We start from the raw sequence: 25,495 nt of genomic DNA on the forward strand, positions 1-25,495 counted from the left end.
GTTTGGCAAATTATTATTATTCAAATTTCAAGGTGCTAAGTATTAAACTGACTGAGGGTGCAGTTCTTTTGCACCCTCACAGAAGTGGGCCTGCAGTTAGGTTGGCCTCAATAGAGGTACTATCCTAATATTTCCTAAAATGTGAAATGACGGCTGGAGTTGGGAATAGTAGCTGATCTATCATTGCCGAGGCAAGTGAAATCCATGAGTGAATGTTTGATGAGGCACTTTACAGCCCTGCAGGAGTCTCCTCTGCCTGACTGCTGCTGTGAAAATCCTGACAGGACCTGCAGGTCAAAAAGGTCTGAGAAGTCTTCTGCCTTCTGGTGCAAAACAAATACTGTGTTTATGCTGTTATGCAGCCTAGTGTTTTTTTTCTTGTAGCATTTGCCATATAATGAGTTCTAGAAAGTTAATATAAGCACAACAAAGTCTTTAAAAGTAATTTCCGTTACCCTACTGTGACTGACAGCTCACTTGATTCTGCATTGTTCTAATGAGGTGAAGCCACACCAGTCTGGTACACCAAGCTGGGCAAAAGAAACTGTAATGAAGTATTTGCAAACAGTGTTTGATGACAGCATGGTGAGTGTGTGTATGTGTGCATGTTGTGGGTGGGGTGGGAGGTAATACACGCAATTACTGTACCTATGTGTGCATACAGAAAGCACAGCCTGTCAACATACAGTCATTTTCTTCTATTATGTTGTGCTGCTTGTCTATTCCTGGTAGTCATTCATTCTCTGTGGGTGGCTGCGTGAGCTGCTTAGTAACTCACTCTGCGTGAAGCGTGGAGGGTTGTCGTTGACGTCAGTGAGCCTGACAGTGACGGTGGTGGTCCCAGATAATCCGCCCAAGTGGCCTCCCATGTCCTTGGCCTGAAGCAGCACCAGGTACTGGTCCTGGGTCTCCCTGTCCATGTCAGGCACAGCCGTGCGCAGAATACCTAGGGAACAAAAACACACACGTTAGCATCAGGGTGCCCATGAAACATCTAAAACAGGAAAAAAGAAGGTTTTTACAGTGGTGAAACAGCATCAAATGACCGCATGAGACTAAAAGGGTTTTTTGATCAATATTTATGACTCAATGATTACCAGGCACTGATCTGTCTGGCTTCCAAAACACAGTTTCTGGCCTGTGCTCTGTTTTGGAACAAAAGCTGCACATTGGGATCTCATCCAGCTCTAATCACATCTTTAACTACAGTGTATCCTCTACAGTTAGAAGAGTGGTATCACAACACCTTCTGTGACATCATGATATCTCCTCACCAAGCATTTGTAGGTATCACTTTCTGAAAAGGCAAACTTAATAATAGGTTTACAAAATGTAACTATTGACCGTATTAATGTTTAATAACTCATTTATTAATGCTTTGTGGCTCATTAATATGCCATTTGTAATAATTACTTTTGATCCAGCATGCCTTGCTTTGTCTTTCAATCCAGCTCTTTAATTCATCAGCAATGTAATGTACAATTCATTTGTTAAAAGGAATACTTCACTCCCTAATAGACCATTTGTACATTAATTACTTATCTCGTGTTTTGTTGAATTTGTGAAGAAAAATGTTTTTTTCTTGCATGCCACCAGGGTGAAAAAAGAATCAAACACAGAGAAAATTCTTGATGAATTGAAGTCATACGGGCAAAATTATATCAAAACATCCATTTACAAACTCTTACACAACTTGTGCAGTGTAATCCAAGTCTAATTTATCCAGTCATATGCTGAGTACCTCCCAGACAGACAGCCCTTTCAGACTGGGAGCTGAACCAAAAGTGAAACTTATCTATGCTCTCTTTAAAGCCAGACTCCACTGACAAAAACAGACATTTTACATTGCAGAACATGAGAGCTGCTAGTCTACCGCTGGTTCAATCAGTAGGATAAATGACACTTGGATTATACTGCATGAGTTGTGTGAGAGTTTGTCAAATGGGTGTTTTTTTGACGTTAAACATGGTCATGTATGACTTCAGTTCACTTCAGTTTTCTCTGTTTTTGGGTCCTCGTTGGTTTTCTTTACTTATCCAGCATAACACAGGGTGAGTAATTCATAAACAAACTGTCATTGGAGGGCTGAAATATTCCTTTAACACCTTTTACAAGTGTAGACTTGATGGATTATTGTAATGCAGTGTAAAATGTATTTACCTACATAACTGCAGCCCTGTTGGCTGATTGTTCTGTGACAAACCTCTGACCTTTTTCAAAGACAACTGGATTAACTGTGTTCCAGTAGTAAAACAGCAAATCCAGCTGCCTTTAACTAGATACCCTATGAAATGGTGGACTGAGAATCTTAATAGACTCTGTGACCTTTTATTAATGACTTATTAACATTTGTAACAGCAGATTTGATTGCTTATTATGAACTCAGAAAGTCGTGACCCTTTATTAAAGGCTTCATCAAGACGGCAGTTATACATGTTAGTAAGTCATTAATAAAAGGTCATGGGTTTCTTGCTTTCCAATAAGCCATTTAGCCCGCAGTTACTGTATAAATGTTAATAAGTTGTTATTTCATGGAGGTTGGGCCAGATGCTCCGCAGCTCTTCTCTGCAGAGTAACTGGTAAAACAATTCATCGGAGAGGCCTGGCCGATGATTAAAGCCATACAGAGACGGAGTCAGTTTAACTGCAGCCAAATGGATTTTCCTACAATTAGGCAACACATAAGTTGTACTTATGTCTTTTTAGTGATAGAACTGTAGCGATAAATATGTTATTGGCTTGTTGTGTATATATCAGTATATGTCAGCTGTTAGATATTAAGAGACTGTAGTGCAGACATGCCAAAGATATGTTTGAGACAATTAGCCCCCACTGACAGGTTTATCCTTCAACTGTAAAATGTTCTGCTCAATGCATATCTTTGGAGCAGTTCTTTAAAAAAATAAATAAATGAAGACATCCTGATGAAATATTTATTTATTATTTAAACTCTCAAATATCAATATTGTATCGGCCTCAGAAATCCATTTAAATTCCATTTAAGGAGCAATAATAAATCATTTAGTAGCCATCAGTAAATCCATTACTCACAACTAGCAACCCTTTAAAAAGTATGCCTTATTAGAAAGTGGTGCCAACTTCTATTATGTACTGTGGATTATTCATCCTCATTGTAATAAGAGTGCTGTAATTTTATTCATGCAAACACAAACAGGTCGCTGTAAGCTGTGCCATAAACCTGTCAGTGCTGCAAGCTGGATCATTATCAGTGTTGCTGCTGTGTAAAAAAAAAAAACCAAAAACCAAAACATAGCTTCAGTTGTAGTAATTAAAATGCTTCTACTCTAATTGACTGATCAAGTTCTTCTTCCACCTCTTTAGCTTTTGAAGGCCTTTCAAAACTTATTGGACAATGTCAAACCGCCTTGTCACCATGCTGAAGACATGCTCTCCTTGACAATCTGACAGCTTTTCTGACTTTTTGGAGACACCCAGTTTCTATTTGACAGCGACAATATATGACTTAATGTCCCATTAAAGGCACACAGAGAGACACACACACGTATATAAACACAGCTATGTGGCGAGGCTCATATGGGGATGATAAATCACCAACAGACAGACATGCTGACAGAGCGTAAAATCTCGTTCTGTATCTCACACTCTTTAACAGCACACCAAGACACATCGCTTACACACATTCGACATCGATCACCTCCTCTGTGTAAATGACCTCATTCTGCTACATATGATTGGGTGTTGCACACCGAGTGCTGGCTGCTCTTGCCCAACATCAGCCAAAACACCGGCCTGGATGACTTGGCAGCTCAAGGTGAATCACATTCAACTCGAGCTGTTCTGAATGCTAACGAACGAGCAGGAATATGTCTGGGTTTCTGAGCTGAATTCATAAGCAAACAAACTGAATATATGAGCAAATGCGCTCGCCTCTGAGTGTACATTTTGAATAAGACCTTTGGTGATGGAGCCAACGAGGAATGGGGTGATTGAAAAAGGGAGATAGAGAGCGGGGAGAAGAGAGCCGACACACTCAGAATACTAAAGCGCAGTGTCACGGCTAATATACACTGAGTGGAATTAGGTTTATATTCCCCAATTAGCATTTCAAAAAGCGCCGCAGCTCTCTTCGCTTGTTGCAGAGGTCCTCACATGTCAAAGCAATCAATTACTAAACATTGACATTCAATGAGCAAAACACAAGTATCGGCCACCTGTGACCCGTGTGGGCAAAACAAACGCTTACATGCAGGCACATACTCCCACATGCAGACACATACTCCCACATGCAGACACATACTCCCACATGCAGACAAAACGTCAGCAGCCCCAGCGTGAGCTAAATGCTAAGTGTTTATATGTGTGCTGTCAATCATAACAACATCTAAAGCATCAGACAGTTAGAGCTCCATTTCTGAGTCAACCAAGCAATGATTTCCCTCTAAGGTACGATGCTAAAAAAAGTAATCATAATAAAATAAAATAAATAAATAAAGCACACTCCGCCGAACAAAAAAACTTTTTGCCCTTGGGTGACATCTGAGACACCGAGGCATATCGAGAACACACACGGAAGACGGGTCCTTTGAGCCCCCCTATAATGTGTCCTATGTAATAGTTCACAAACCTTTGCTGACATCTCTCTTTGAACATGTCTTTTTGTTTTTGCTTCATCCAGAAATAATAACATTAGGCTGCCGCTGTGTTTTGTTCGGCGCACACAGGCCCTGGCAGCATGAATACATTTCTGCCAACTCATACTGGAGCGAACCAGGGAGGGGGGAACACTGGGAGAGGGGGTGATACGTACATGTGTGAGGGTTTGAGTGGAGGGTGTTTGAGGCGGAGGGAAAAGGGAAGTGGGAAAGATGGATGACTAAGTGTGACAAGAGAACGAGGGATGCACGAGGGGGAAAAGTGTTAGTTTGAGTGTGTGTGCTTGTGTGTGTGGGCACGAACGTGTGTGAGTAACCAAGTGAAAGATAGCAGAGACGTGTTCCTCTGTTTATGCATGCAGCTCCACGCATTCTCGGATGCTCAGCTCCACCTGTGTTTGCACGCTCACGCGCAGCTGAATGGACGTGCGTGTGTGTTATCATGTCCGTCCGTGTGCATGTGTTCACGACTCAGGCCTGACTTCACTTGTTTGCTCATATTGTATGTGTGTTTGCACTTCAACATCTTGAGTATATTTGCTTTCCTGCAGCGTGTGTGTATTTGCTTTCTGACATCTGCGCATCTTTTACATTTCTCTGCCCGTGTGTGCTACGATAGGGACATACACACACACACACACACACAGATAGATATATAAACACACTCACCTGTCTGGGGATCGACAGAGAAGTACTGTTGGCCCTGCACCAGTGTGTACACTAGCTTGGCGCTGTTCCCATAAGTCGGGTCATCAGCATCTGTCGCTGTCACCTGGATTATAGACGTGCCTGCAGGGAGGAGAGACAAGGAAGGGAGGGAGGATAAAAAAGAAAGAGAGGATAATGTGGTGGGAAAAGGAAAGAAAGGAAGCAAAGAAGAAAGAGAGGGAAGGAGGAGAGGGAAAAGAGAAGGACAGAGTCAAAACATGACGGAGCTGGAGCTAAGTGGACAGACTACAGCAGCACTTTAAGAGCATAAGAAAGCTTTATATCAAGACAACCTCCACTCTCCTCTCTCACTCCTTCTTTTTCAATCTCTTTCCGACGGCAGTGTGACAAATACTTTATTCGCCCCCCCGTGCGTTCCCTCTCCCTCCTCCATCCTGCCCCCCGCCCCCCCCTCGATTCCCTCTGTCTCACTTCATTTCTCTTCATCTCCGTCTCCAATTCCCTTTAGCTCCTTCTCTCAATCGGACCGTCTGTCTCTTCAACGGCCTCCTTCTCCCTGTCACTCCCTTAAATCTTCTTTCTACGGCTCATGGAGTGTCAATTTGGCAGGAAATTTATTTTCGAAATTGTTGGCAAAAAAAAATGGAAATTCACAAAATACAGTAAACACATTTCGTATGTAGCGTATTCATATATATCTATATTTATACAAGTGCAGGGAGAGCGATTTTTCCCTGCGGGACCCGAGCCAGACAAGATAGGAGGAAGATGGGGATTTGTGGGAACAGCTGCTACTTTATTTCTGATCAAAGCCATGACAGTAGCACTATAGGGAAAATAGGTGGAGTGTGTGTGGTGTGGGGGGAAAGTGGGAAGCAGGGCATGAGGTCATCTGGTTGGTGATCCATTGTAGGTAGTTAAGAATCAGAGGGGTTATTGACAGATGGTAGATGTAAAATCTGGAACAATTGCACCAGAGAACATTTTAGAGGGAGGAGAGACTGTGTGTGTGTGTGTGTGTGTGTGTGTGTGTGTGTGTGTGTGTGTGTGTGTGTGTGTGTGCATGTGCGTGTGTTGTGTGTGTGTGTGTGTGTTTAAACATTTACAAAAATAAAGGACAATTGTGGTTTTTTACAACTTGGCTCTTATTTTTGTGGCTTTATCCATCAGTGGTGGAAAGCAACTAAGTAGTTACACTCTCTGGTTTAGTACTTTTACTTTTGTAAGTACATTTGCTGGTAAAACTTTTGCACTTATATTTGAGTAAGCTCTTGAAAGCAGGATGGAGTATTCTTCTAGTTGTATACAGTGGCACCCACCAGACCTGAGGTGGGCCGAGGGGACCATGGCCCCTCTGATTCAATTGCGGGCCCTCCACTGCCCCCCCTGGCGAAAATAGCTGGAGGTGGTTATGACTTTAAGAGGCTGTGGTGAACTCATTTTTAAGCTAGCACAAAGGTAATGATATCTTTTGAAGCTAGTCACCCAAGGACACCCAATGGTACCAACCATGTTGGCATAGCTTTTCAGTTGGTTTTGGTGTGCCACCCCAAGATTTTCAATGGCCCCTATTGGCCACCCCAATGAAACATTTCTCAGGGCTCCACCACTGTTGGCCATATCTTTTTTGGTTATAATAATATACTGTATTTGCCAAAGTAATGTCAGACATCTGAGCATAGCAACAACATTTTATGGTCCTGGGGTCTGCTTGTAGTCTGTTTCCTTTTTTTTTTTTTTTTTTTTTTTTTTGAAAGTTCACCCTCCTCATATATCATGTTTTGTTTGCCTTTGTTTCTTTGCCACCTGTTTTCTATCACACCTGTGTATTATTACTTAATTAGTCCCTTGTGTATTGACTCGGTACACTTGCCCTCTTTCAGTTGTCAGGTCATCTGCGCTTGTTGTGCGTGTCCCTTGTTGGTGTTCCTGCCTGTGTTCCCAGTACCATACCAGTTCGTTCTTAGTGTAGTTTTCATATTTCTCCTTTGTATTTGGTTTTGTCTCAGCCCACTTCCTCAGTTTCTGTTGCCTGTCTGTTTGTTTAAGGCAAGAAACACAAGCAGTCAGATGCTCATGATGTTCTAAAGAAGACAGATGACAATCATCGAAACCACTATGTTTGCAGGTGAAATCAACACAAGCTTTCATATAGTCTTAATGTTGGAAACAAACCTTAAACCTAAATTTCTTGTTTACTTACTGCAAAAAAAAAACTGTATACTATACTATGACAATTAATACAGAGTACATTTTATATACACATTAGTATGTGAAACTGAGCCACAGTGAGAGACAGTGAGACCAGGTAAAGTTAAGCAGTGTGGACACCTCTTTTTTTCTTACCTGTGTTTTCAGATGTTTGGCCATTATTTTTAATCCATGCTCAGTTTTGATTTCTTTCTCCATTTCACACATTTTCCAGCCAGTTAGGGAAAAAAACTATTACAGCACTATCTGCACTTTCTGTTTTTATTTCAAAGCACTCCTTCACCATACCAGCTTCGCTCACAGACTGACTACAAAGTGCCTGCTATTGAATCCCTTTATGTTTCAGGATTTTTTTCACTATAGATATTGTAGATAAGTGCAGGGGGCCATAAGTAGATAAGTAGACAGAAATGTTTCTTTTGACAGCGGTAAAAACTAATCAGACTCAGGGATCAAACAGTTTGCCTCTGAGGTTGATGCAACAAGTGCAAGGCGGAGGCAAAGCTATTGGTATGCAGCCTGCCAGCCGTGCTATACAGTCAGTCACACTCCACAAGGATCAAATATTCACACCGCCGTGCATCCATCTGGAACGCATGTTCTTACCATAAGACATCTGTCCTCTCGGGAAAAGGAATAGGATTCATTCTGTAGTTTATGTATATATATATATACATATATATATATATATATATATATATATATATATATATATATATATATATATACACATACATATATATATATATATATATATATATTATATTATATTATATTATATTTCATTATTTTATATTTGTGCTCAAGGTTAAACTTTAAATGTGAGTCATTTTCCCAGAATGCAGATACACATCTGGCAAGATGTTTATACCTAGTCGGGTGAAACCAACACAAAACACTTTGCAGGCACAAATTTCAAGCAGGAGTCTGGCTCAGATCCAGCGCACCTTGCATCAGTGTCTCATTGCAGTAGATGAGACATCGACTCCCCCCTCCCTCCCACACCCTCACCCTTAAATGTCTCATGTAACGAGTCTTTGATAGGATCCTCACAGCAGTGCTGTCTCCTCAGTCACGCATGCTGCAAAGTGCCTTGGTAAATATTGAATTGTCAAGTAAATATTGAATCCATGATTGACTGAACAGCTCAATCTGAAGACTGAGCTGCTATGAGGAGCAGACACTCATAAAGCGACTGATAGGATTACTAAATAGTGCTCGTCTCCATCGCCCCCTCTCCCTGGGCCCTGCCCTGGCAGGCTGCTGGCAGGGCCATTATTCTAATCTGAATTAAGCAATTTGGTGCAGGAGGGACCTTGATGTTTAGAAACAACCTTTAAAAGGCACATGACGAGGACCTCAGGCCACATTTTCTGAACTTTTCTAAACTAACCAGTTTAGGGGTGAATTATTTAAAATAATACCCTCTTTTCTAGCAAATTCAAAAGTTTTCCTGAAAGCAATTCTCCTTGCTTTTAAAAGGCAAGAGTGCTCCTCAAAGTAGAACCCATTTTGGAGGGGCAGAGCTGAGTTTAAATGGAGATTAGAGTACTTTTTGTACATACAAACTGTTTCCTACAGGCACTCTGCAGCCATGCTCTGAATTACAATCTCAGACAGTTATTGTCACTCCAACATCTCACTGCGAGATGAGCGCAAAAAAAAAAACTCCCCCCTATATTCGCCCTTACCTCTTATTTCATTCCTATTCTAGGCACTCCTGTCATACTCTACATGATCTTTCTCCAGTCACAGAAATAATATCAGGTCACCGCGGCTGTGACATGCTCTCTGTCACAGCTTTTCAAGTGAAAATGAAATGAAAATGATTTTTCTTTTTCAAAGTGGAAGATATTTTTTTAATCCTCTATAATTTCTTATTAAATTGGCAAAAGGCTCATTTCTGGTATTTGGGCGCAGTGTCACCCTAATCTCAACAACAGTGTCTCTGCTTTCGTAGAATGACTCCACTGTGATCTCATAAATTTAGTTGATAAACTGTATTGTGGTTTTTGGGGAGGATAAACATTATCTGATACACAGACAGTGCCATACATCAATGCCAACAGGACAGAGTTTAAACAAGAATTTTTAAACTATACTCTCAGATTTACTGCAGATTTTCATGTTCTATCAACTGAGGTATCTGGCATCCGACTTTTGATGGATTTTAAGGTGTTTGCCCCAGAAACCCACTTTTCTTTTTTTTCTTACCATGACTGTCGTGGTGGCTGATTGTATTCATTTTGAAGAATCCACCTTTTCTGCTACAGTAAAGGCATTTCACAGTGCATTGCCTCGTAAACTGAGGCCTCTATTTCCCTGAAACAGGCTGCGAGCACAAACATAGGGTCACTGTGGCAGGTGGGTGTGACAAACTAATTCTTGGTGTGCATTGCAATATGTAAAAGAGGCTGAAAATGTATAAATAAATGATTAGTAGGCGGAATAGATTATTCGCAGGTGGCATTAGGATGGGTTTCAGTTTTGGCCGGTCACGTCAGCTCCTCATCCCGTTTAAAAGCGGCCGTCAGATTCCTAATGAGCCGAGAGAAAACTGCCTTTCTCTGGAAAGAGCAGATCCCAGAGCAGTGACACGGTATACACGAGCCGAATATGAATAGACAGCATCCCTAATAGGCTGATTAGTCCTCTTTTTATGCAATATAATACAAGCTGTTTCTATTTGCGCTGTACTTTGCTCATACTTTTTTATGTTCACATGATTAAATATACTGTATTCAGTTCGTTATATCTGTATACTCTACATTTATATGCACACAATCAGGCTTCAGCTGCAAATACTGTGATAAAAACAATAGTCTGTTTAAACCATTTACATGATTACATAACCTGGGAGCCCCCCATAATAATAATAGCGCATTATTATTATAATACCCCAAACTGTTCGGCCTGTGCATAATTACAAGCTGCAAATCTCTTAAATTAGAGACTGCAGATGGAGCGTATGCAGTGTATCATTCCTGCTGCTGTATGATGTCTACAGGTATTTAATCAACAAAAGGGAAATGCCTCATACATCCTCCGAGCAGCTGTGGTGACAGTATTATTAAAAATCACCCATTAATCTAACCCATTACAGATTCTGCCTGCATTGCATTTAAATTGTATTCCCATTTGCATTTGATTTTGGGGGGTTTTGGAGAGGTCTGCATGCGCACATCCACCAACTCCAGCCATGAAATTTTCTCTGTCTGGTCTGAGCGGGCAGAAACAGAGATGCAATTTCATGCCAAAAGAGTAATAAAATTGAACAGCGCCGCCTGACCTGCCTGCTCCCAGCGAAAAGTGCATTTGGGGTACTCGTATAAAACTTCTGCAAAAGGCATATATTGTATGATGTATAATTTACATGCACTTTCAAAATAAATGTACACTTCATGTTTTGTAAAAGTTGGTTTAATACCTTATATCTTCATCAAACTCTTATACAAAACATTGTTATGAGACTGGGGACTGTTACAGGGAGGTAAAGTGTGTGTCCTACATATAAGGAAACTATAGCAGTGCAAATGCCCTTCACTCTGTGCCGCTTTTAGCTTGTAACTGCACTGAAGGCCCTTTAGAAACTATATCTGGGTGTTACAATGTGAAAAGGGCAGATTCTGTATTGTGACTTGTGCTACATGGACACAAAGCTGTGTTGAAACTACACAGAGGGGAATATTTCACTTTCCTCCCTTTTGCACCTGCCTGCCAGTCTGCTAGATTTCTAACATTAGTAAATGTTTGTACACTTGTTCTCAGAGTGCCTTTGACTTTGCAAAAGTCTTCAAGCCTAAAGGGAAAATAAGCAAAGACCAAATAGGCCTCTTATTAACATATCATATGGGTACGCGTCACATAGTTGTTCTTTCATTAGACCTAGAGCAGGTTAGTCTCTGTTTTTACTTAATTATATTTCAGTATATTAAGAGGTATAATTTGGAAATCGCTCGGGGCATAAGATGTTGCTTGTTTTGAATACAATATCAGTTCGGCTCAATAAAATGAAACTGTCAAGACTACAGTATAGAAGTGAGCTGAACTGTGCTGAATACGAACCAGTTGTATACAGATGAGTTTTCACCTTGTGTGTATAACTTGAGTATGAGCCATAGTGCTGTTGATGAAAATGTACTTGATGCTATATTGTAATGTGCTTGTGATCATTTGCCATACAGTAGAGTCTGGCAATGTAAGAACAGAAGGCATCATTTATAATGGTAGCCCAATAACATGATTGTTTGTTTACATGAATGATCATCTCCCTTTATTTATGTTTGTTTGCTGCCTCAGAGGGTAACTTCGATATTTTTCAGCCTGGACGACATTTTCCCATGGCGTTGTGTCTAAGTGACTAATTGGAGCAATGCTTTTCAAAATTGGTCCAGTATTAAAAGAGACCGCTGTAGCTGGCAGCGGGGAAACAGGGTGCAATGTAATCCCCGCAGGCAATTGTGCATTGTCAATTTATGTCCATTTGAAGTGTTTGTTTTCGCAACTGACAGGCTCAGATTGTTATTCTAAGTGTGTGAGAACATTATGAGAAGGACCCTACATAGATAGACCTTTTTGTGAAAGAGTAAGATCCTTTTTGTTTAAACAGAAACAGCCACAAAATCGCTATCATCAAACCCACCAGACTCCATTCAAATAACCAGTAATTTTATCTTCATTAAACACACTTCATTTGAAGTTGAAAGAAGCAAAATAAAACTCCCAAAGCTCTCTTGATTCCTGTTTCCACTGACCAACAATCACCAACTTTAGTTTGGTTGAAAATGATCCTGTATTCAGCCAGTCAGAAGTGAAAATACGATGGTTCCATACACCCTTAAATCTCTGTTTATTTAAATAGAATCTGGTGGGTTTGGCGATGTTAATTTTGAGTCTGTTTCTGGTTAAACGAAAAGGATCTTACACTTTAAGAAAAAAGTCACTCTCTTTAGGAATCATTTCCATAACATTGTCAGTGCCAAAAATAAGCACTTCTAGTGGACATAAATTGACAGAGCTCAATTGCCCACAGGTATTGCATTGCAATTTGTTTCATGGCTGCCAGCTGTAGTGTTCTTGCTCAATACAGAGCCAATTACAAAAAAATGTTGTGCCCATAATTTACTAACAAAACCAGTGGAAAATAGGGCCCAGGAAGGGAAATACTGAACTCACCCATTAAAGCTATTGAAAACTTTATCTAAAGTATTTTTTGATAGCTTTGGATATTAATGACTAAATAGACAACACCAAGATTGAAAACATATTTCAAGGTATTTTTTATTTATCATTTATTAGCTTAAAAGACCAACCCGGACTAGTGCACAGAGGTCCGTCAAATGGCCTTGTTCCATCTGGGTCAACTAAGGCGAATGAGTCACCCCAATTTTAAACTAATGAGAGCACAGAGGGAGAGAAAAGAATTACAGAAATCTGTCATATGAAATAAAGCTGTTCTACCATTGGCAGAAAATAAAAATTGTGTTTATGGAGATCTCATCACTGATAGTAAGAGGCTGATTAAGAAAACACACTTTTAGATTTGGAATTTGAAAGTGATTATGTAAACAGGTATTTTTATGTACATTTATTAAGAGACAATTGAATAATTCAGAACTTTTCATCTCATTGTCTCATGTTTTATTTTTATTTTGTGACACATAGAGGCACTCATGCAGATTGCTGCTTTTGCTGTGTCCACAGCATGCACCAATAAAAACCAATAACTTCTGAGAACTGTCAGTCAGAATTCAGGAATTGTTTTCACCAGCTGTGGTTAGCTCTGCAAAGTTGTCTTGCTATTTTATGCAGTATTCAGACTCCATCTTCAGCTGAACCTATTGAATTGTATTGAACCTGAGCAAGCGCTGCAAGTTTTCCCGCCATACAATACCCATTTAAGGATTCATCCTGATGAAGGCTAAAAAGGCTGTTTGCAAAATGGTAATACATTGTGAGTAGTATCCCAGCAGGCAGTAATGTTATGGCAGTGCTGTGTTGTATAATGGCTGTATAGCTGCAGCTGTCAGAAGCTCAGACTTCTATGGCTACATTTACATCCCGATTGTATTTCAAATATTAGTTCATGTCACACTTGAAGTGCTTTTCATAATAGGTGTTTATATTACAGTTCATTTAATAGAGGTTTGAAATGTTTCCACCGCTAAGTCAATTATTGGTTTAATTTAGCAGACAATAATTGAAATTTTGTATATTTCAATATTCTACATTTTTCTCGGTGTAAGGGACGTTTTTTCTGCAGGCTGTACAGACTACCAACTCAAAGCTATTGAATGAAATACCTTCAGACAATTCAGCCCTCTGAGATAGAAATAATAAAACACGCTGTCTAGCTGTGGTCAAGGGGGACATCCATCACTCTGGAGCTTGACAGCAGTGACTGGCTGGTACTTTATTCTGATTAAACAGCAAACCAATAAAGTGCTACAGCCTTAGTCTGTATACAGAATGTGACTTTAATAATCCCCTCAAGCAAGGTAAGTTCTTATCCCAGCTATTATGATTATTTTTTTTTATCATTTTGCTCTCATTACTCAATCACAGCACAAAAAGGACATGAGAGATAAGATATATATATATATATATATATATATATATATATATATGCGACATGTTAAAAAAAATACAGCCAGATTTTGATCTGTCAGCCAGATGAGCAAGCAGGAAACCTCTCCAAATCCACAATTGTAATTATAATACCTCATGTTCAGCTTTGCACAAAGGTTACCTGGTCAAACTATAATAACGGTACCTTCATGTTTTCTTCTGGTCCAAAGATTAAATGCAATCATCTTTTTTATCATGAAAAATGTAACTGTTCAATGCTGTCTGGATGGCAGATGGCGTCGTGATTGCAATTTATTCATGTTATGTAACAAATTGGGTTTCTGGACTACTGAGCGAGTCAGATCACAGCAGAAAGTTCAAATGATCATATTATAGGACGGCTTTGAGCATCTTTCCTAAGATAAAACTAGTTTATGGACAAGAATTCAATTTTGGTACAAGGTTTGGTACAGAAATAAAAAAACGATTTAAACCATATAAAGCGTTCAATATTAAATAACCAATTAAGACGTGAAATAAATAATCATATGAATACACAAGTCAAATTACAATATCAATAAATTATTACATAAATTCACACTTTTTAAAACTCATTATAATTTTAACATGCCCATTTCTTAAAATTCCGTTTCAATTTCATAATGCCAGTTTTCATGACGGTGTAGTTGTCAACAATGTTTACACCCTCAGCCGATCACATGTGCCCTCAACAAAAGGTTCAGACTAAACGATATCAGCCCGATTATAGCCCAAGCCGGCTGTCGTAGGGTGTCAGCTCGGATCGGGAACAACAATAGGTGTCAGCTGTGTCAATCCATCGTTTATCCCGTGGAGTGTGTCATGGCGGATGACAACTAACACCACGTCTGGGAGGCCTCACGACTTCCCAACAGAAAGACTAGCTTGTTCAAATTGTTTTTGCCTTCCAAGTTGTATTCCCTTTACAGCAGCAACTTTGATCATTAGGGGCACAGAGAGAGCTTCTTCATCTCTTTTGTAATCATGGCGAAGCGAAAGTGGAGTGATGTGAAAGATAAAGATAGAGATGTTGTTGCTGCTGCAAGTGGAAGTGTGAAACAGAGAGAAGGTTAGTCGTTTTTCTTTCTCTTTTTTGGCTTTTCCAAAAACAAGACAGCCAGCATCATAGCCTACTCATTGCTATGTCTAGTCTCAACCTGGCACACAATCCCATAATACAATACACTGCTCATTATAGAGTAAACTACTGTCAGGAGTAGTGAATTATTAAACCAGGGAGTGATTTTGGATAGCCATAGAGCAAACACTGAACTGATCAGCTGGTTGATACTGCTATCATTTGCTCTTCAATTTATATGTAGATAATAAATACAAGCTCATAAGCCAATCAAGATAGGCAACATGTGAGTGTTTTCAAGCTAAATAAAAGGTGAGGTTAGTAATTTAAGCAATGTCACATGAGAGGGAGTGCTGCTGTACAGAATATCGGCATGGCTGTGACTCTATCGTAGGAAGATAATCACTACCACCGCAAACACAAATAGTTGGACTGGGACTGCTAAGCAACACATAAACATTCCTGCAAACTACCTTGCTACTTTGTGTAGCTCTACATGTTACCGCAGGCCATGTGCATTAATCTGTATGTTTCAATTCATTATGCAGCCACTGCTGCCAGTTGATTGCTGACAGTGGCTTTGAGGGTACATGTGTGATGAGCTCAATCAGACAGTATACCGCAACATCTTCAGGCTTCTTTCTGTCCCTTTGTCCTTTGACCAATCATTATTTAACTCAAATGTTATTTGTGGAAATGTGTTCTTTGCAGTGCAAAGTTTGTTAGGATGACACTTAATGTTCTCTAATTAACAGTTAATGTAAACAGAATCAGAACACGGGTAAAGTGAAGTGATACATATAAGTCAAAAGCCCCAGTGCTGTTATAATCTACATTAGCACTCATGGAATGCCTCTTGTCCAGTCAAATTGCTTGTCAGAACCATACACTGTATAAGCATTGCAACCGTGACGTCACCCATAGGTTTGTGGACTGCCATTTTGAAGCCTCGAGTTCAGCATTTCAGGCATCGGCATCTTGGTTTATTGGAGCCAGAAGTGACATATTAAGACGAGAGAGGGGGCTAGATTTGACTCACAGGTTGCAGAGATCGGTATTGACGCCTCACAGACAGCCTCTCAATCAAGCAGCCCCGCCTTTAAATATGTGTAACTGTGGGCCTTAATAAAAAGTACGTGGTTGTGTTATAAAAATTTCCCCCCTGTACAGTTGTCATGAATGTTGAATTAGCTATAGAGACCAAAACATTTTTTTGTACCAGGCTGGAAACATGTTTAATTCTGGTGTAAAGTTTGGCATTTTTACATGGGGGTCTATGGGGATCATTCAGTGAAATGCAGCTTTTGGCACTTCCACACTGGCTTCATTTCTCAGCCTTGGAGGTTGCCGCTTAGTTGGAACTAACTGTTGTATAATATCCTGCAGCTGTGCACTGTGTTTATTTATAGACCCAGTCCCTAGTTGGTTGATTCAGAATTAATTTAGCATTTTGGTGCCCTAACTAACAAGAGCTAGCTGGCTAAACTTGGTAACAGCTGATATGTCTGCTAAGAGGTTGGGGTCACATGCTGACTGGCTGATAGGTGAGGTGGGTGGGCACTGGTGACAACTCCACTTTCATTTAAAGTGGCATCATGAAGTTAAAGTAACATTGGGAAAATGTCTTAATGAAATATTAAGAGACTTTTTAAAAAATGTTTTTTTTGCATAAACATTTCAATAATAAAATGAGGAATTGAGTTTTAAACAAAAGTTTAAAATTTGAGGTTTGATTTGTTATTGCATTTCATTTATTCATATGATTGATTATTGTTGATTTCTTATGTATTTATTTAATATTGAACACTTTGAGATCCATACTCTCGTCGCCCCACTGCCCACTGCCCACTGTGCTTTTAGTACCTATATTTGCCATCTCAGGCACGGTGGCGCTGTACGGGCCTTCGTCAAAGACAGGCGGGTTGTCGTTGATGTCCTGCACCCGAATTATGAACTGTGACGAGGGCTCCAGGGCACGGTCTGTCTGCCTGTCGGTGGCCGTGGCGATGAGACGGTACTCGTCCTTCTCCTCACGGTCGAGCGGCTTGGTGACGTGGATGTTACCCGTCTTCTCGTCTATCACAAAGACCGAACCCGCCCCTTCGCCTCGCAGGACATACTTAGTGCGTCCATCATTCCTGTCCATGTCGGTGTGGAGCTAGGTGAGAGAGGATGGCAAGAGGGGCGAAGAGAGTGAGGAACAAAACAGATTAAATGGAGGCAATGAAGTAAAAGGAAAAACAGGGGAAATAGAAAGTGAAAAGATGTGAGAGGGAAGGACAGACAGGGACAAACAGGGTGGAAAAGAAAGACAAGAGTAAACACCAGTTAAAAATTAAGTTTGTTTTTACGAGACAGGCATTGAAGACAAAACAAGCAGATTATCCTCTGCATGCCTCCAGGATATAATGAATTTAAACGGAGGCAGACAAAAGAAATACGCACAATACCTCCCTCTCTCTCACACACTTTCCTCGCATTGTACTAGGTCTCATGTCTCTATTCCTGCAGTCTGAGCAGTTATGAACCAGGATCTCCTTGATCTCCAATGATATCCAGAACACATACTCTCCTGCTCACTCTTAAAGCCTCTATTCACTTCCCAGCAGCTGTGGAGAGCTTACTAGTCTGCGCACATGCAGTACCCTGGCTATTTAATGAAAGCACCAAATCAAAGGAATAATGAACAGTAGGCCAATCAATTATTCCCTAACTAATAGGTGTGTATAAGGGAGAGGAGAGGGGTGCATGGGAGTGGGACATGCTGTATCGATCACAGCCTTGTGTTGAGCTTTATTGGATCAGCGCCTGGCGGGATGGCAGAGCAGCAGAGCGACCAGCGTCCTCTCATGCAGGGAGAGGTAATATCAGGGAAGGCTCCACACTGTCCTCCATCCCCGACGAGAGAGACACACCAGCGGGATGCACCCAGCACATCAAGATTCAATCTCATTACCCCACACCTACGTGGATCGAATAGCAACTGTGACCAAAAAAAAAAAAGAAGAACAGTGCTAAATTAGCCACCTCTCGCAAGAAAGTGTGACATTGTGACTTTAGACGGAGAGAAGAGCAAAGAGCCGGCTGGGGAGGGGATGGGTAGGTTAGCTCAGGAAAGCATTGTTGCATGGCAACAGCTAAGCACATTTGCTAAATGAAATGAGAATGGATACTGTGAATCGAAATGTTCATTTACTGTGAGGATCGCAGTTTTGCAAGGGGGGAGAAATGGCATGGATACGCCAGCTTCCCAGGGGGTAAACGATAAGTACGGATGTTGACAAGGTTGTTTATAGCTAAGAAAGCAATCATAAGTTCAGACTATCTGCAAGTTGAAAGAGAAAATTGTGTGAACAATTTGGCGCAAAGTCAAAAGTTAAACAACACTTCACCTTGAAAACATCCCTTTATTCAAATGATGATGCAAATTGGAAAATCTAAAAGCACTCTAGCCAACATAGAGGGTGTTGTGTGAGAGCAGTGTGGTATGCACTCAGGGAACTAGAAATAGAACTTAAGCTGCTCTGAAGTCTTTTGTCTATATCCATGCATCCTGTAATGTAACTTAGGGGTCTCAGTTCTTTCAACTTGATTCATGCAAATGTATCGAACCTTTCAAACCTGTTGAGTTTTAATACTTTTTGTACTATAATGGAGTGTCACAAAGTATGGTCACACCATACTTTGTGACACTCCATTATAGTACAATCACATACGACAGCTAGTGCTGCCCGTCGGACAAAACTTGTCTTCAATGCATTACCAGTCATCATGTACATGTTGACATTGGTAAAGATAAAATATTTATTTTATGCATTGATTCAGAATCCCTCTTGTATGAAGGTGGGCTGTGTAAGCTCAGTATGATGTTACATAAAGGTCACTGACCAACGATCTCTCCTCCTTGAGGGAAATGTAGCAGACGTCTCAGATATATCAGCCTTGTGCTGCATTTATGTGGTGTCGGAATAATCTGAAAAATTTGTCCACTGTTAAATTTCATGTCTCAACTAAATGGTTTCTTTCGCTCTTCATCATCAATGTTTTCTTTAAATGCTCTGAGCAATAAATGCTCAGTAGCGTCCATGTTGTTTCAACATTACAATTTGATGCTGATGAACACACCGAGGTTGGAAGAACAACCATCCAAGAATCACGTGAATACAACATTGGCCTTGAGTGGTGGTCTCCACTAAATTCTGGTTTAACACGTCTTGTTCACTCACCATAGCAGGCGGTGTAAGGCAGTACCCTATCAGAACAGCAAGTGGGAAAGACGGGGATTCATGAGCACTCAAACCTACAACAGGCTGACCAGGTACATACAGAACAAAAAGAGTCATTTAAAAAAATGTGTTTGTTCATTTTCACCCATCACTAATGTTCATGTTACCTCTGTTCCTATTTATAGTTAGCTAATAGTTAGCCTGTGGAACTATTGTGTCATTAACTGAAGTGACCATGTGTTTAATTCACAATTCACCTAACATCTTTTACTGTAAATACCAAACATTTACCACTGTAAGCTTAGAAATGTGAAAACATCCAAGCTATATATTTCATATTATATATATATATATTATATTATATTATATATATTTCAACCAAGATACAGCTATACATTGCTTTTATGTCAAAACCCGTACACAGCTCTGCGGTGCTCATGAGCAGTTGTGTCTGGGTGCACTCGTTTGTGAACTACTTATCTAATGGTCAGATTGTAGAGCATGAGCTTTGCCAGGGAAGCCCCGTATTTAACCTCATTTATAAAACATACTGAGCAGATACATTGGGCAAAGGACTGCATCATCATGCTGGGGTGTATCAACAATTTTCTCTGGACATTATATTTTTTCAAGTATGAAAACTCTCAAAAAGCTCATTTTGATTGGCAAATCATTTCAATACATCATCACATAACTTTTCTCAGTGTAGACTTGTGCACTTTTTTCAACACAACTCCATCATTAAACCAGTTAATAATCATTAGGTTATGTTAACCGATGCTAACAGTTACTGTGTGTGCATCTGGCAGGATCTGGCGATTGACCCTCGGAGCAGAGCTTACACTCCTGCAGCAGCAGCTACAACCCATACAGTCCAATCTAGTGTATTTGAAGGAGCTGGCAGTTCAGTGTGCTGAGATGCCACCAACACATTTGAAAGTATGTCTTTACTACACGTCACTCCATCCTGGGTACATTATAGGTATTGAATAAAGTACTCTGTTGGTATCTGTATCACTTTCAGAGTATCAGGACCCTGAAACTGAAGCAGCTAAATGGAATTCAGATGTCATTTACTGTATTATTTACACCTGTGATTTTCCAAATGTGGTGTATCAAAATGTACCTAATGAAAAAAGGCCAATCCAGACCATAATCATCCTGTCCAACAGCTGTCCCCTGCTCTTAACTCATTCATCAGTCATATAATCAGCCACAGCTCATATTGCCCTTCTCACACCAGTCCTTATATAGATTGGCAATAGCACTGCAAACCCAGGTTGCATTTAAGACAGACTGCATAGGCTCTTAGGATCCATCTCCAGTGACCACTTGTGATCAGATTTCTCTGCCCAGCTCAAATATGTGTTAGCGCACCATCTATAGCTATAGCAAAGTAAACAAATGACCTCCCTCACTGACCTCTTACAGATAGCTCTGGTACGATTTACAAACCTGGCAGAAAAAAGTGCTGCAAATGTTCAGGCAAACTAGTGTGTGCCTCAATTTCACAATCTATTTCAAAATGACAAGGAAACTGTGCACAATCAGTACAGGGTGAGCAGAACAGTGTGACTGCCTGAAAGTACCAGTGTGCCAAAAGAAACACACACACTTTACTTATCACCACCCACAGAAAAATCTACATGTACAAAGCCAACAGTGGGCCATATCTACAGTATCTTGGCAACCAGCAGGTAAGCTATTAGATCATGTTATTCCATCATAGTTTTGGCTGCCCTGCTTTTGTTTGTTTTTGTATTAAATTGTACAGTTCAGTGACAAAAACTGAGCTGCAGCCATTTGCTTTGTCGCACTACCAGTGTGCCTTTACAGGTTTTGTTATTAAAACGAATTGTATATTGTTGCAGCCAGGGTCACACAAGTTCATTGAAAAGTCTTAAATTTCAACCTGCACTGAGTTTAGGCATGCTCTCATCCTCCATCTTCTGTGGGGGCCAACTGGGGCCAATTGGCCAAAACACCCGGCTGGTCAGGACCACCATGGGAGCCCGGTTCCTCACTCTTCTTAACGAAGAGCCATTAACAATCAAAGTCTTAACGGCCCTGCAGCTTAACGAGGGGACTTAACGAGCTTCTTAATGAAGCCCCGGCCATCATTACCACAGTGAGCAGTGGCAGAGCTGATTGAAAGCACCGCTCAGAGTCATTCTGGAGCAGGAGAGCCCAGCCGAAGGAAACCAAATCCATTTAAAGCTGACCCCTCACCCTTATCTGTTCCTCCTAGATTAATAGGAAAGTATAATAAGGAAAACGTACTTAACCAGATATAATGGCTATGGATATTTTATGGCAGAGCCTTGGAATATCTTTCAGCCACCTGTCAGTGTGCAAGAATATCCAAACAATATTATAACAACAACTGGGTATCACCATCTTTCACATCCGCTTAACTTGAATAATATGACATCTCATAACTCCTGCGTTTCATATCCCCCTGATATACCATCAAATATATCAAGAGCCAAACAATATGAAGCCACTGGCCACAAAAGCCAAATTTACTGATGTGTCACCTCTGCTTGGAGAGTGATTTCAGTCTGATAAGCTGCCATTTCCATTTTCCCTGGCACCAGTTGTGTATGCAACACCCAGCCTCCCCAGACTCCTAAATCTCTTCAATTACTTATATTATCATAAGGTAATATGCTTATACTCATATACTCAATTTCACATTTTTGCAATAACCATAAATCACGAAACGAGGAGGAAAAGTACTCTGCCAACCTCTAAATCACTTAAATAACTAATACCCCATATACACAATTTCACATTTCTGCTGCACAATAAATCATAAAAACACCAGGAAAATGTGTTTTTTTCCACTGCCATGCATTAGCCTAATGAATGTGGATGTTTTCCCCCCACAAATTCAGTGTGTGTATGTGGTCGCTGTGCTTGTGTGAGGCGGAGAGGGAGGTGAGGTTACAGTAGCAGGAAAAATTACAAACTGTGGAAAATCGGCTGGCAGCTCACGTGAAACGCCAAAAGGCGTACAGCGACACCGCTGAGCCCTGCGATTGGCAGCAAGGTTCAACTCCCCGAACACATGAGGGAGAGTTTGTGAGGGCACGCAGGCAGGTGTGAGAATATCCTCCAATCTCCTCTGCAAGGAGGAGGGGAAGCTATTCATCTTCTGTGTGGTGACTTCAAAAGAACCGCAGGCCTATAGGACAACCGTGAGCCCCCAGTCAAATTCCACGGCAAAGCTGGGTGGTGGTATCGCCAGGGGCTGGGAGTGAGCCAGCTCTTTCATATCAGCCAGGGAGTGTCAAGCAGGGCAGAGGGGACAGGGTCAGCCAATCGATTTGGAGCAGGCCCACCAATTCAGAGAGATGTCTGAAGAAACAGGGCCGATCAGGGAAAACGGCAGCGAAATTAATTTGGGACAGGGCCCATGAGTTCAGAGAGCCTGTTTGAAATGAAACTGTGCCTTGTGGCCAGCCTACCTACCACTGAGATATCATTAGTTTTGCTTGAGGGTATGTGTAAGTGTTTGTGCGTGTGTGTTTGCGTTTGTGTGCATGTGTGGCTCATACTATACATGACCATTTTAACAACAATCTTTCCAGGTGTGTGCACATATGTGTGTGTGTGTTGGCCACGGTAGCTTTAAAGAAAGAGGTGTAATGACTCTGAGTCTCCTTCTGCCCTGGCTGAACCTCCACTTGGCACAGTCATTGCACAGAGTGGACAAGAAGCCAAGGCGTGACTAAGAATATGTGTGTGTATGTGTACGTGTGTGTGTGTACTTAATGTGTGCCTGTGAGTGTGAGCAGCGCCTGACCTGGAGAGAGAAGAAACAGTTGAGAACAGGCCAGGAAGTGTAGGGCGGTTAATAGAGCACAGCACAAAGCTGAGGCCAACATCTACACAGCGACTAGTAATTAAAGTCAACAACTCTCTGGGCTGGCTGTGATCAGCTCTGCCATCATCAGACGTCTCCGCTCTCTTTCCCATCTGGAGAGCAATGGAACCCCATCTGGACCTCAGGAGTGCGAGCTATAACACACAAACACCTACACACATATGCAAACACAAACAAGTGTGTGGATACAAGTATAGAAGGCTCTGGTGATGTCTCTCAAATTTAAGGATGGGATTAACTGCATCCGTATGATTTAAATATAACAGGTAAGGCATCATAATTAAATGGTGAGGTTAAATGATTTGAGTTGGGAAAGAAGCTCAGTTTAAGAAGAGATGTTGCTAGGAACACGTCCTGCATCCTTGACACATTAAAATCTGAAAGAACGCAGTGAACTCGCTATCAATGCATCGGGGGATGCACCCTATTATTTTCCTAGATAATGCTACATTGTGAACAACAAATCCATGCTGTAATCATAGAAACAGTGGCGTTATACGCTTACTTATTTTTTATATGTCACAGAAACCACTGAGTTATTATTTAATACTGTCTGTGTTTTTGTTCTGGTGCTCTGCACAGATCTGTCACCTGTCTGTCGACCAGCCAGCTGGCTCTATAAAACTCTGTGCACTAAGGCGACTGTGTCAGCGACCAGGTCTTGGGGAGAATTGGATAGACAATTACCTTACATTTTTAGGTTCATAAAATGTGCCCTAATTCATGAATATGTAGGATATTACTACAGACATTTCTCTGATCTCACCTTGCAACGTCTGCCGTAAAAGCAGGAGACACGCCCCATTTTTTTCCCCTCTGATAATGCTACATTGTGATACTGTGATTGTGTCAGTGATGACCCGATGATGTTTTACTGTTCAGGGGACACGTTTCTTAGCACATATATCATATGTCTCAAAAAGTTAAAAGGAAAAGTTAAAGGAAAACTCAGAAAGTAGGAGAATAAGCATTGAACCATTACATTTATACAGTAGCTTATATACATTTAATGGATTACCAATAGAAATTCTATTTCTATGGGAATATAACATGACAGTCATATATCACATTTGATTTACTTGATAGTGGTAGATGATTTGGGTGTGCTCTAAAATCAACTAAAGATGTGACATTTGTATAATGTTTTGTAAACAGACTGTATGAAGACACATATACTGTCTAATGGTTTTATGAATCAAGTTTCCATTTGGGGGATTTTAGAAGAGAACCATATAACATCAAACACAAGTTTAACCCTTCAATTTGTCATGAAAACACTAGATATCTTGGGGACACTCAAATGACTCAATGACTCAATGATTGACCACTTGTAGGTCCCAGGGACTCACTACATCGAAAACTTATCAGTATCACTGCCTTAGATGTCATTTAAGAAACAAACAAACAAATAAACAAGAGCCTCCCTTAGTACTAGTTTGGAAGAAAGAGGACTTTCCCTGAAGCTAAAGCCTAATTTAAACCCAAGTTAATACGCATCATTCCTTATTTATCATTAGATATACTAACTATTAACTGAACTAATTCACTGGAACAGTACTGATTTAACACTTTGATTTTATTTGTCCTATAATTGCTACCACATTACCTGGTTATTTCCAGAAAATATATTGGAAATTATGAGTAAATTATTCAGAAATTGCAAACCCATAAAATAAAGCAATGCCAAATTAGCTCTTGCCATAATATAACACTAAAAATGTGTTCAAACCAAGAGCTACTAAATCAATGTTTATTAATACTGTCACTGAATAAGTGCACCAGGCACATTTAATTTGCATACAGTCCCTACCAAGTCACTGATTATATCAAAGGAAAAAATTATAATTTGGGTGTTATTGTCATAGTTTTGGGCATCATTTCTATCACTGATTATAACCGATTTCACTTGCTGGGATGTGGAAACATTGGCACTGCTAAAAATTAGTCAAACATATTAAAAACAAAGAAACAAGCCAAATGGTAAAAGCTTTTACCAAAATTGTCCTTGATAAACATCCATCACAGTGAACAGACCAAGGGTCTGTTTTTTTCAGGGCAATGAGGGATTTATTATCAATAATATTTGTGCACACAATTGTGATTTATTTTACCTTTAAATCAAGTGGATTAGATGATTTATAAACTGTTGGCTTACTTACATCCCATCTAATCACCTCACTGC

The 25,495-nt window shown here is 40.4% G+C and overlaps 1 protein-coding gene across 1 annotated transcript in view; it reads right to left on the reverse strand.

The window, feature by feature from the left end:
• Positions 1-25,495, reverse strand: part of cdh24b (cadherin 24, type 2b) — a 175,701-nt gene that overhangs the window by 72,267 nt on the left and 77,939 nt on the right. Inside the window, exons 3-5 of the mRNA XM_033650928.2 lie at positions 17,062-17,356; positions 5,304-5,423; positions 779-946 (exon numbers count right to left, since the gene is read on the reverse strand). Coding sequence (XP_033506819.2) covers positions 779-946; positions 5,304-5,423; positions 17,062-17,356 — 583 coding nt within the window. The remainder of the gene's footprint in view (positions 1-778; positions 947-5,303; positions 5,424-17,061; positions 17,357-25,495) is intronic.

Source organism: Epinephelus lanceolatus, chromosome 12 (assembly GCF_041903045.1).
Source record: "Epinephelus lanceolatus isolate andai-2023 chromosome 12, ASM4190304v1, whole genome shotgun sequence".
NCBI lineage: Eukaryota > Metazoa > Chordata > Actinopteri > Perciformes > Serranidae > Epinephelus > Epinephelus lanceolatus.